The sequence below is a fragment of the Salvia hispanica genome, unplaced genomic scaffold, assembly GCF_023119035.1.
Source record: "Salvia hispanica cultivar TCC Black 2014 unplaced genomic scaffold, UniMelb_Shisp_WGS_1.0 HiC_scaffold_75, whole genome shotgun sequence".
NCBI classification, from domain to species: Eukaryota; Viridiplantae; Streptophyta; class Magnoliopsida; order Lamiales; family Lamiaceae; genus Salvia; species Salvia hispanica.
The window spans coordinates 4,371-18,243 of record NW_025952521.1 but is presented as its reverse complement, the minus strand read 5'-3'; the positions used below and the strand labels follow the sequence as shown (position 1 = coordinate 18,243).

The window sequence follows — 13,873 nt, the reverse complement described above, 5'->3', positions numbered from 1 at the left end:
AAGTAGTATTAGTGATTTCTCCTTATATATTTTGTACTATTTTCTTTCTAATATGAGAATTTTTGTTTCCATCTACCAAAAAGTGATCCAATTAGTGTTTATAAAGATTAATTTGTGCTTAATGAAATAGAACTGCAAATCTGTTGAATAGGTTGATCATGGTTTTTTGGGTTTGATAATCTGCTCCAAAAGTAGCTGTTTGATCAACAAAACAAAATTGCAAATTCTAAAAAACACATTTTTTCAAAGGGCCATGAATGAATAAAATTATTGTGAAAATAAAAATAATCGGCGTGGCTAAAATATAGGCCAAAGTTAACCCTATTTAATTCATCGCCGCCAGTTACATGTATGTTAGATGTTCACACTAGAAAATAAAAATCAATCATCTAATCCAAAAAGGAATGAAATCGACTCTTAACAGAAATATAATAACAGAATTATATACTATAAAAAATTCCCCAGTCAAAGAACACCAAAGTGGCAATTCCCTATGTCACACCCATAAACTTTTGACAAATGGAAATATATATAACTCTAATTACAACTAGATATATTGATTATAGAAACACTCTAATTATAAATATATACTTTATTATATGGAAAGTTTTGTGCACATTTTATGCATAATAAATACACTATACTTATAGGTCCATCATTTCATGTATTTAAAATTATTAAATTATTTTTTCACTTAAGTCATTTTACACGTATATTAATTATACTTAGTCATCTTACACTAAGATTTTAGAAGATTATTTTTTTCTTCTTTATAAATACAGCAAATGTAGACAAATAAAAAGTGTAATTAACTTCAAATTTGTTGGCATTAAATACTGCTCCATATAAATTAAATTAATAATACAAATAGGATAGTTATTTAGTGTTGATATTAACTGTATGGATATTATATATTTTGTTAAAATTATAAAAAATATTTAATAAAAAAATAATTAAAAAAATAATTTTAAAAATAAATAACAACAACAACAACAACAATAATAATAATAATAATAATAATAATAATGATAATAATAATAATAATAATAATAATAATAATACTAAGATGATTAACAAACTAATTTTATTACATTAATTATTTTTAATATAGCATGAAAAAACTTCATAAACAAAATAGACAAATGATTGTTGCATGTTAAAGCAATTAAATTAAAAGTTTTATAAACTAGAACTACAATTAAAGAAATGATAGTCATTTCAATTACTATATATTATGTCATTTATGTGGTATATATATTATTTAGTGGGGTCTTATTCTAATGCTTATAGCACCCTAATCCAAAATCAAGACTAAATCTCCACCCTTGAATTTTAAAATAAGTGGATGAGATTAAAGCTCACAAATCTCAAAAAATAGTAGACAAAATATCAACAAAAGGGTAATATCGTCATTATGTTATCATATGATAATTTTCGTGGGTGTTTTTTTATATCAACATTGTGTATTACAAATATCAACAATATGACATTAGAATATCAATACAAGGACAAGAAAATATCAACACATTTTTATTGAGATTGGACATGCATAATATTGAGATTTTACCTACAATATATTGAGATTTTTTGTTGCATTTGTTGATAAAAGCTGCTTATCAACATGTACGAAAATTGAAATATAATTTATCAAATTTCATCACCCGAACATCGTCGGAACATATGCAATTGAGATCTCGTTGGAATCCTTATTAAATTATCTTTAATTTGATATATTTTTTGTGAAAAAATAATTTAAATTGAGAGAGTTACGTAAATTTAAAGATTTGAGATGATTTTGAGGAGAGAGAAAATAGTTAGTTATAATTACTACATATAGGATTTGACATTAATACCCTTTTAATTTAATTAATAATTATTTAAATTTAAAATATATTACACATGGCATTATATCAACCACAAGATCTTCTAATCTAATGGTTGAAAATTGGTCTCAATTTGGGATTGATAATTAGTTAGCAATTGATTACATCCCTTATTTAGTGTTTATATACAGTGTGTCTATTAGGGGAGTGTTATATTGCTAACTCAATGCTTAATTGCTAACTACAACTCAATAATAGCCATTAGATATTAAAATTAAAGGTCTAGATCATTAACCACAAAATGTAAATACGATCAACAAAAAACGTCAATAAAGCTATAGAATTAATTCCAATAAAAATCAATAGGGGTATTAATGTCAAGTTAGTTATAATTAACTTTTAAAAGAAATTCCAAAACTTTAAATTCATATAACATATATCAAATTAAATATAATTTTATAAGGATTCCAACGATATACTACATGCATATGTTCCGACGTCAAAATTTGAAAAAAAAATTTAGAATTTTCGTATTTTTCGAAAGCATTGTGTTGATATTTTCGAAACACTATATTGACATTTTCAAAGCATTGTGTTGATATTTTCGAAACACTATATTGACATTTTCATCCAAAACCCTAATTTGGCGTTTTTTTTAATTTTTTTCGATTTAATTAAATAAAAACGCAAATTACACGTGGCAAATTGTAGACCACACATTTTTTAAAATCATGTGGCCTTGAATTAGTTGTAGTTAGCAATTAAATGATGAGTTAGTAATTGATCACTCCCCGTGTCTATTATATATAGAATATGCATAAACTTTCCATATAATAAAATGGTGTACATTTATTATAGAGTTTCCATATTTTATAAATCTAGTTGGAATATATATTTCCATTTGTCAAAAAATTTATGGATGTGACATACCAAATAGGATTGCCACCTTGATATTCCTTGACTAGGTAATTTTTTCTCTATAATATACTCTTTCTCACAATTTCATTAAATTATACAATATTGACAAAACACAAATATGAACAACGATGAGTTGTTGGAGATACTCATGCGTCTTCCTATACAATCCCTCTTCAGAGTTAGAGCTGTTTGCAAATTATGGTGTTACATCATTGATTCTCCACACTTTATTAAACTGCACACGTTGCGACGTAACAACAACAAAGATGAGAAGGTATATCTACGGTTTACTTTCGAAATCGATGATGGTCATACACTTGTTAGGAAGAAAGTATCAATAAATTTGCTAGACAACGGGAGGCCGTCGTTGAAGTCGCATGACTTTCTTCCTCAGCTGCCTAGGCCTAAGAGTGTCCGGGGCGGTTAAGGGTTTAGTATGCCTAAGTTCTCCTCTAGGTACGGTAGACATTGCAATATGCTATCCTTTTCTATGTCAATTTAAGATTTTACCACTTTATCCTTACTTTTTTAGTCACTACCATAACTCTCATGGACGGTTGCTATGTTGTGACTACTTTGTGGGACTGGGTTTCGACGAAGATTACAACAAAGTGGTGCAGCTGTTGCAGTGCTCCAAGCATTGTAGTTTGCATGCGAATATGTATTCGGCAAGGACCAATTCTTGGAGTGAATTGGATATTGATCAAGATTTGTTCATCGTCAAACCCATAAAATCATTGTCCAAGAATGGGTCATTTGCGCATTGGAAAGGTTTCACAAGGAGACGCGATAAGGAGATTATACTGAGCTTTGACATGAAGAATGAAGTGTTTCGAACAATGACAATATCACTAACCGGTGATGAAGTAGTTGATAACTCGCTTAAGATTTTTGCGATTCTTGGAAAGGATGAGTACTCTTTTGTTATCCTTGTTTTAAAGGGTTGGATGTTGAAGGTCTATGAGTCGAGCGGTGAAGGAAGTGAGCTTGTTTGGAATAATGTCAATAATGTGAAACTATATTCTTTTTGGAGGCTCAATATTGAGAGGAGTGATGATATTCCAATTTGGGGGAATGATGATTGTGTGGTTCTAAGAGGTCGTAAAGCGGGTGAAGTGATTTTGTATGATTACCGTGCTCGGAAGTTCATCAGACGTTTCAAGATAGGTTGTATCTCGGTCTCTGACGAAGATATCATTGAGTATGTAGAAAGTTTAGTTTCACCTTTGAAGTAGTATTAGTGATTTAGGGATATCAATCTTGCAATTATCTTCTTGTATATTTTGTAGTAATAGTATTTGGAATTTAGATCACTAATCCTATTCTTCTCTATCTAATATATGTTTATTTTGGTTTCCATCTACCAATATGTGATATTCTTAGCATGAGGATCTTTCCACATAACATGACATAGTGTCGTTTCTGCGGGAGATCTCCGTTGGTCGGGCAGCCCTTACTCTGCTAGGAGGTGGTCCACCTTCCACATCCCATACAATTAAAAGAAAAAATAAAAATTTATTGCATTTCAGTCCAGTATGCTGTATGCGATGCATCTAAACCGCAATTTTTATTTGTAAATCTAACTAAATGTTACAATAATTATAAATATTTAAATGAAAAGGTATCCAATATAAATAAGTCTATTATATAAAAGGAAAAGATAAGTGGCAGTGATGCGTTTCATTTGCAATAAGTTGCGTTTTAACCACAGCACCTCATTTTCAGCCCAGCAGAGGATCTCCTCCTGAATAATACACATGAACAAATTACGTGGTAACAATATCTTTATCATTAGATTAAAACTAGTATCACGCCTATGCTATGCACAGATTGATATATTTTTAAAATATTAATTGATAAAATTTAAATGGAAGCCCAATCATGCTTCGATCGAATCTGATACTCTCTTAGATGTCGTCCTTTGAATGTTGATTATGAAGCTTTCCAACTTCTGCAATAAAAATAAAAAGAGAAGACTATTAAATGTTAACAACATACAAGTAGAATATTAAATTAAATTTACTCTAGAAAATTTCGACCATATGTTGTTGTGCAACATTACCACTAACTATGGAAACTAGATAACCAACAAACACTAATCACAAGTTTTATATACTTTTAATTCATTTAAATATCTATTTTAAATAGGTATTTCCCTAAATACTCTCAAAATTCCTCTTATTTCCTAAACACCCCCAAAACTCCCTTTTTATATATTGTATAGATTAGGAAAAGTACTAAATTATAGAATAATAAAAACTAGTACCTCACCCGTAACTAAGATTTCTACTACATCATATTATTATGCATAAAAAATAGTAACTAAAAACCATTGATTAAGATTAGACAATCATAATCAAAATTTTAATTACAAATAAATATCCACTTTTAAAATACTAGTATAATTTATAGACTAAAGTCCATAATTAGTCATCTTTATTTACTCTAAAATACTTTTTCATCCTTTACATTGAGTTTGTTATTTTTTTTTCTCAAACTACATTATTAAGACTTAAAGTCCGACTGATCAGTCTAATTTCTTTTAGAAAATAAAGTATCTAAATATTTGCGTATCAGGATTATGACCACCTTCACCAGCCAAACTTTAGGGAGACCCCTGATCCATTTCCATTTGTGTACACTAGTTCTAGGGTACATTGTCGCATTGGGACTCAAATTTGGTTAATATACATACTTGAGATTACTTAAATAGGAAATTAATTAAGTTGGATCTCAATTAAAACTAAATTTGTAACGTGGGAGAGTTTGATTAAAAATAAACCCAGCACTAGGATAATTTTTAAAGCTGGGCCCAAATTCAATTCACTATAACTTGGCCAAAATTATAAATAAGAATAGGGTGGAATCGGTCCTCACTCCCAATCTCTCTTCTCCGATTGAAACCTAGCTCTCTCTCTCGCCGTATCACTTATTCTCGTCGCTCTTCCCCAATTGAAACCTAGCTTCCTCCGCCGGTGCTTCGGGTGTCTCGTCGCCGTATTATTGATTAACTAAAGCTATGATGGTAAGTATTAGTATATGATATTTCAATTTTGTATGTAGTCTAGTGATGAGTAATTATAATATGTGAATTGTAGATGGGGAATGAAGATAGAATCAGCCACTTGCCTACTGATCTTCTCATATCTATAATCTCTCGACTCACCTTCGTAGAAGCTACTACTACTTCCATACTTTCAACTCGTTGGCGGCATCTCCATCGCTATGTCACTCGTTTCAGTTTACCAATATATTTACCTAGGGTTTATACGGACGATTGGTACTATGCATTTACTGTCACACGGGTCTTGCGTTTACACAGTGGGATGGAGGGCATGCGTATTTTTCAGAATAAGGGATTTTTGATTCTTTTTTATTATTATTTCCCTTCTACCATTTATTAACCGTTTGAATTACCCTTCACATATTTATTCATAACTTATATAAAATCATCCAACCCTACCCGCATCTTTCTCCAAGCAAACCTGCCCCCACCCTTTCCTATCTCTTCTATGGCGTTTTTGGAGGGACTAAAAATACATATGTACAATATATCTTCTTTCTCTTTTATCTTTTCCATATAAAATAATATAAAATTGATTACTTGATTAACAGAGAATTCATACTGTTTTGTATATCTTTTGTTCAATAGAATATTTACATATTTTCTCACTTTTTGGAGACGGCAGACAACAAAAATATGTATATTTATATTGCATACGCATATATAAAACGAAAAAATTTGTATATATTCCTTATAACTGCCGTGGAGGAGAGAGTGTATATATATTGGGTACCTTGCAGAAGTGGAGAGAGTAACATCTATTTTGAATCCCTTACAAAAATGTTGTGGAGGAGAGCACAAGAGGGTGGAAGCAGGTTCGAATGATTTATATAAATTGTGATTGTGAATAAAAATGTGAAGGTTAATTTTGTCAATTAACAAATGGTGGAAGAGAAATAATAATAAAAATGAAGAAAAAAAGGATAAAAAATAAAAAATTCCTCAACTGAGAAATACGCATGCCTCTCATATGACGAAGTGTCAGCAAAATTAATGTCAAATTACGAAAGGTCAGTGAATATAACCTCTTTTTCCGAAATCTCTTGTTTTGGAAATATTACTATTACAAATCTATTGAATTGCAGACAACCATACCAATTTTCCATTTGTGCGAACGGCCCAAGCATCCATCTCAACAACCAAGGTAAGAGGAAGAGGAAACAACACACTAATAAGCCATCAACCTAAGATGAATTACTCCTTGTTGATTGGAATTGGTAAATTCAGAAGTCGTACCTTGATCTAAATCACGGGGGTTTGCGAAAATCTTCCAGAACCCCATTGTACGTCGTTCTAGTGAAGAAAACGGGCCAATTCTAGACCCTATCGTGGATTTCTATCTTTTTCGATTGTGAGCAATTTTTTCACTTAAAAAGGAGAAAAATGCATTTCAAACTCTTTTTCTCTCTCATTCATCTCTGTAGCTCACAATATCTCGGATAGAATTGTGTGTATTAAAAATATGCAATCATCGTCGACCACCAGTGGGGATCACCAGATTAGCTATTAGACTAGGAGATCTAATGGTTAAAATAATGCCAAGTGGATTACAAACAAGACATATCAACCATCGTCCTTCATTAAAAGTTAAAAAAAAAACTCTCTATTTGAAAATCTAAGGTATACATGTCCTAACCGAATCAAATGATTTACATCAAGAATTGAATTCATGCACACTACAAGCCTCTAATCCTGAACTCTTACTTCCCTCAACACCTTTGCACAGCATCCTCCGGCAGAACAGGGTTGATGTAGCATCCAGTTCCGAGCTCAAATCCTCCCACCACCGTTAGATGAAGAACTTTCTGAGTCGACTCTGTTCGAAGAGGAGCACTGTGTATCACCATATTATTTCAACTGCAAACTCATCTTCCCCAGCATAAGCTTCAACACACCACCAAGATCATTTGTCTGTCATACATCAGCCATCCTCTTAACAAACAAGTAACTAAAACTACTTAACTAGCAACAGCAATGCAGTTAGGGAGTGAGGGTGAGAGAGAATGTATTACCATATCAGGATCAATATCATGGAAATGAGAAGAGTGTTTACGAGGAATGATCCATATCTCAAAAGGCACAATCGATCTGAAATGGTTGGACTCGTGAACCGATAAATCTTCTTGTTTAGCTTGGCAAATGGCGCATTCCACGTTTGCTCGAAATGTTCCTTCATACTTTGAATCCTTGCAGAAGCATTGGGTGGATGACGCACCCGCTGTCGCATTTGAAAACCTAATTGGAGCTTGTATGAACCGGAATGAACCGGCTCCCCTTCCACTGTGCCGCAAGTTTATCACCAAGTTAATGTTGGAGTTTGTATACTTCAAGCATGTTTTTAACATCTTTGTGTTGTAAAATTTTGTTTCATTCTGATCACACGCCATGTGCAAAGATGCTTAAATAAAAGATGTACCAAATGTGAGGATGCAGCTGGCATGAGTTCTCGTTACTATCTGAAGATGAGTGTGCAGATGTATATAAGGTCTGGTGAAAAGAGTGACTATCATGACAACCTTTGTCTAAGGAGAAAGTCTGATTCGGACAATGTGAAGCACAATCAAAATTAACATTCAGTAACAGAGTAAATGAAACTTAAAATTCAATGTGCAAGAAAAGTATACCTCACGTTGCGGGATGTATACAACTATTGGCTGGCAGCACAACATTGACAGCACCTGATGCTAAAGAGATTCATCAACAGATAATTTAAATAGCTTAGAGACAGACGAGTTTCAAGAACAAGGAAAAGAGGGATAAAATTTTCTTACTAACCAAAAGTTCAGGCTCTCCCCCCAGAAATCTGGCCTTCCAATGCGTTGGCAGTAACTGCAGAGAAAATTTACATTATGATTGAATGTCATATTACGCAATTAAATCCAGTGGATACCTAGCCACCAACTAATGAAGGCCTCACCGTTTCAGAGATTCCTCAACAGTTATTGCAACCAAAGCCTCTTCAAACTGAAAGCGCTCTTTTTCATTGTCACATATAACTTCTTTTACAGCCATACGTAAATCATCTGTTGTTGAATCGTGCAAGTGTCACTTTCATCTTGCATAATCCAAAAGGCATAAAAAGCTAAAGTAAACAGTGTTCCTATGGGTTCAGCTGGTATCTTTCTTAATCAGTCAGAAACCTAAAACTTGTTACGCATAATCTTTGCAACTAGAAGAAAGGAACAGATAGATAACTGAAGAAACCCACAAGTCTGATGATACACGGACCTGCACTCTCTCTCTCTTCCCTTGGGCCGAGTCTCATACCCTTGTTGATAGGCTGATAGCCATTCCTTTTACCTGATTCCAAGCAAAAATTTCAGACCCAAAATAAAATACAAAAATTTGATCTCATTATCAAAAAATGCTTGCTTAGTCAGTATCTTTCTCTGGATATGTCCAAATCGTGGCATGGGAAAGCTAACTCGGTCATCTTTCCAACGGTACGTTATTCCTTCCTCAATGAAGACTATTTTGGGAGTTACTCCATAAAAGTTCAAATATGATAGTATAACCATAAATAAGGAAGTTCTAATTTTGAGTTTTCTACATTTATCTGTTTCTTGCTTAAATGTAGTAGTACATTGTAAAAAAAAAAACAATGTTTTGCTGGTTGACCTCAAGAAAAAGAATTCGCTAAATTAAACGATTCATCATTTACAAATTTTTCTTTGCAAGTTCTCATCACTCCTAGATGCAATTAAACTTGAAATTTTAAGCAATTAAACAATCTACTCCTAAACCACATATATTTCACTTCTCATAGTCATACCAGTGCATGGAACAGACAGAGGCCATCATCGGTAACTTTCCGAACAGAATACCGCTCAACTTTCTTCATTGCCGGCGAACCCACACTTCTGAAACACAAAACTACGGTAAGATTCTTATGACCTACTTTAATTAATTCCTGTTACAAAGCGAAATCACCACGATAACCACGTGTTTGATAAAAGTCTCCTACACTGGGTTGCCAAACCGGGGAAGAATCCTGGAGAGGTAGCGGCGGATGAGGTGAGATGACGCGTGCTTCCGCGGCATTGACCGGAAAGTGAAGCGACGAGAAGCGGCGATCTCGAAACTCGCAATGCAGCTCCTGAGTTGCTGGAGAACAGCTTCTGTTCAATCAACGGCAGAAACAGTTACGGGTGGAATTGGTCAATTGAGCAGTGATAAGGTAGCTTCATCAAGGAAAGAAGTCCAGTCGACATACCTACAAAAGATAAAATATGTTCCCAAATAAAATAACAGCATAATTTTCAGATACACAAGAATTATATGTCAATAGCAAAATATCTTGTGTAGAGTACTAAATCTGTGAAAACACTGCAACAAAATTTCTGTAAAATGGAGAATTGTAGCTGAATAAAGAAGATAACCAATTGAATCAAAACGTCTTGCTTTGCCAAAAACACAACCAAACTTACCAATTACCATGACAGTCAAGGCCGAGCCCTACTCCGCGACGGCAAGGCAGAACCGAGACGGCTATCTACTCTGGGGCAATGAATGGGCAAAGGGGGATGCTTTGGAGGGCAGAGGGTTGAGTGTGGGAAGAAGGATAGGCAACGCAGAAATGAGTTGGGGTTTTCACAAATACAGAGAATTGCTAAGATGAGATAGACGAATTAATGATAAATTGTTTAGGATTAATTATATTTTAATTATAATATGGGGATAGGTACTATTGTGGAAAGGATTCATTTTTAATTCAATTTAGAAACGAAATAACTTAATTTTGTTTTCAAATGGTCAAGAGATAAAGACTTAATTTGATATTTTATTTTTAAAAGTTTATTCTATTCTATCTAAACATTAAAAAAAATGAATTTTCTAAGAATTAGCAGAAAATGCCAACGGTGGTGGCAAAGAGCGAACGGTGGAGAATAGAAGATCAAGAGATGTTCTTCAAATTTTCCTCGAGAAAATAAATTAGGAGGGAATATATTTTTTCTACTTTATTTTCTTATGCCTTAAATGAGTAGTACTCATGCATATGCTAAAATTCAACTCACAAAATAAAAACTTACTCCTATAAAATCTTGAGGCCAATAGAATATGTTTTCCTTAGAGTGAGAAGGAAGAAGTATATTTTTTTAAATGTACACAATAATAGTAGTATTAGTTTTATTTTTGTTGAATTATTTAAAATTGTATTCATTAAGTGAAAATCACGATGTCGTCGCATAAGCCATGTGTTAATACTTGTATTTCTAAAGTTTGATAAAATGTTGGACGATATTATCAATCTTTTCAACCTTGGTTTCGTAGCACCAAGTCAGAAAGATTGATTATGAAAGTTGGGATATAGGTGTAGCCAAACATATTATAAACTGAACTGAATTTGAGATGGTAAACAAGAACCTACTTTCACTTTCATCATTTCCCTTTGGGCCCAAAAAAAAATGAACAATAAAAAGACCTCAACTGTTCACGTGTGGGAAAATCTCTTTTTTTTGGGAAAACCCAAAACGACTTTACTCGTTATTGCTATATAAAGAGAAAAGGGCCCAAATTCCCTTTGGTAAAAAACCATTAAAAAAGAATAACAATCAGCAATTTCTGGGTTTTTTGAGCTTCACATTATAATATGATAAAGATTGGGGTCTCTGTATCATTCGTTATGGATAAAGCTCCTCTAAAAAGTTCAAAACACAAATTTGGAAGGTTTACCCGATTTGTTAATGGAATTTGTTGGGCACGAAGGGGGCCCTTTAAAAGAACCCACTTTTCCATTATTATAAAGTAAAATGTCTTTCTGACCCCTTTATGGGTGAGCAGCTACTAAACATAACACAGAGAAAGGGCCATAAACCCATGAGTCAAGCAGATGACAGGGAGTAAGCTCGTCGTGGGGAGCGTGTGTTTTTAAAGAAGGAGGTGCACGGAAGAAGTATATTGCACCTTATTTGTTACAAGAAAGCAGCAAACCATTTGAGCAGCCCAAAGGGGGGTGTTTGGAGCCAGCAACGGTCAAGCTGCTGTCACATCTCCCAAAATAGCGGGGCCGCCATAATTTGTATGGGGTGGGGCGGGCGCGGGGAGGCCCCTATTTACGGTTGATTGCTCATATTTTTGCCCTGCAGCAGCAGGTTTTAGATTGTCCCAAAAATGTTCCAATATTATACATTTAATAATGAAAGTATGTAATTTTGTTTTTGCATTGCAGGTGGTTCCTAGAGGAGGAGATAAAAATTTATGGAAAAGAAAATAGCAACCCCTGGTGGGTTTATTTTAGCAGAAATGGGAGAATAAAGGCAATTATGCAGACAATGATGGACCCGGGGGAAACGAGTGATGTGATATCTGAAGGCTTTTTTTTTTTGGAGAGGCTGCTTGAACAAGACTATTATATCTACCAAGACAATAATCTGAAAATCACTATGGACCAGGTATGCAGCAAAAGTGCAAAACCCCAGTCTCAGGGTGGGGAGAGAGGAATTTATGTCACCGTTCTTTTTTTTGTTTTCGTATTTTGCCCCTTTTTTAAGTCTGTAAGTTAGGAGTTTAGCTGCCCCAATACTATCTATTTTTCCAGGTTTTGAAAGACTAAATCGGAAAAGCCAATATCTTTTAATATTGCTTTGATTCATTAACTATAGTAAATTATGCAAAATTAATTTACATAATACAGTGTCAGTACATAAATAGCAAACAAATATATATGATTTCAAATAAGAAATGGCAATATCAGTAAAGTAAGAACAAGAGATCTACTTTGCCAGGCTTTATATGCATAGTATAAAAGACCACAGAACCAAATAAACTTTTTTATGTTTCTGATATAGCTGACATAGTAAAAGAAATCATTTGAGATTGCATTTTGTTACCAGTTTTTTTGGGGTGAAAGTTAAAAAAAAATCTTACCTGGATACTATTAAAATTTTTCCCGAACTTGAGAGATGCTAGATTGATATGAAACTTCATCACTGCATACATAAAATAGGAGATCTCAGCTATCATTTCCCAGTATTTTTTTCTTGGAAAGAGGTAAGATCAAAAAAAAGAAATTTTGACTTAATGGTAAAAAAAAAAGGGATAATGTAGCTCAAATTGCACTGTTAACTTGTTAGCTTTTTCCAAAACCCCCAAAAACCCCTTTTTTAAAATTTCAAAACCCCGAACAATCTCTTACGTGAATCTCAATTCTAAATCCATGTTTTGATTATACAAAAAAACCAACAGGGTGATCTCGGGTTTAAAGGGGGGGTCTTGGGTTCCAATTTGCATTCTCTACATAAAATTTCTGTCTGGGCATTGTTATCAGTTTTAGCCCCTATCTCTGATATACTCTTTTCAGGTACATCACCACCACAACCCACACCACCTTCTTTACTAAGCTGAATCACCCAGCAATATGAATGCTTTTTTTCTCTTTTAAAGTTTGCCTGACCCCGAGGTCAATAAGCCCCTCCCCGGGTTATCCTTTTCAGATGAAAAGACCCCCCAAAACTTTCATATCCATGCTTAATTTCCAACAGTCCCATGAAATCCATCATCCAAATTGGTAAAAATTTAAAAAATATACTCAAACCGGATTCCCATCTGAACTCCCCCAAGTCTCAATCCCCCAATTTCACATCGAACCACGTCTCTTCCAATTCCTTGTTCTGGAACGACAACATCCCTTCGGAGAACACGCCCAAAACCTTCGATGATAAATTTATGAATTCAAAAAGGTTTTCAGCAGCGTCACAGCTTGCAAGTAAACGAAATCTCTATAACCTCAGCACCGTCATTTTGAAGCAAATAAGCTGCGCGTACAATTAACGGTGTGAAAAGCAGATCCCAAACAACAAAATGCAACCAAAAATACTCCAGAAATTTTTAACTACGGCGTGAAAAGACATTATCAAAACACATTACATTTCACAAACGCAATTAGGTAATCATAAAACACAAATGAGACATGGATCCCAGATCAACTTTCGGGTGGAATTTTGGGAAAAATCGCTTGCAGGAGAGCCTCAATTTATTCTCTTTTAAACACCGCTTTGGGAACCCCGCCAGGAAAAATACAATTTAAAATGGAAAAAAGAAAAAAGAAAAAAAGAATCAAAAAATCAAG

General features: G+C 33.6%; 2 protein-coding genes across 2 annotated transcripts; one reads left to right on the top strand and one right to left on the bottom strand.

Moving 5' to 3' along the window:
- The first annotated feature begins 3,400 nt into the window (after positions 1-3,400).
- On the top strand, positions 3,401-3,976 carry LOC125199946. The gene has a single exon (XM_048097783.1). It carries the CDS (start codon positions 3,401-3,403, stop codon positions 3,974-3,976), a length of 576 nt encoding a protein of 191 aa, XP_047953740.1.
- A 3,353-nt stretch (positions 3,977-7,329) lies between these two features.
- On the bottom strand, positions 7,330-8,817 carry LOC125199949 (ADP-glucose phosphorylase-like). The gene is made up of 6 exons (XM_048097785.1): positions 8,755-8,817; positions 8,581-8,634; positions 8,430-8,489; positions 8,222-8,292; positions 7,818-8,085; positions 7,330-7,716 (listed from the first exon to the last, which is right to left on the bottom strand). Exons 1-6 carry the CDS (start codon positions 8,815-8,817, stop codon positions 7,654-7,656), a joined length of 579 nt encoding a protein of 192 aa, XP_047953742.1. The 3' UTR covers positions 7,330-7,653.
- Between the last annotated feature and the right edge of the window lie 5,056 nt (positions 8,818-13,873).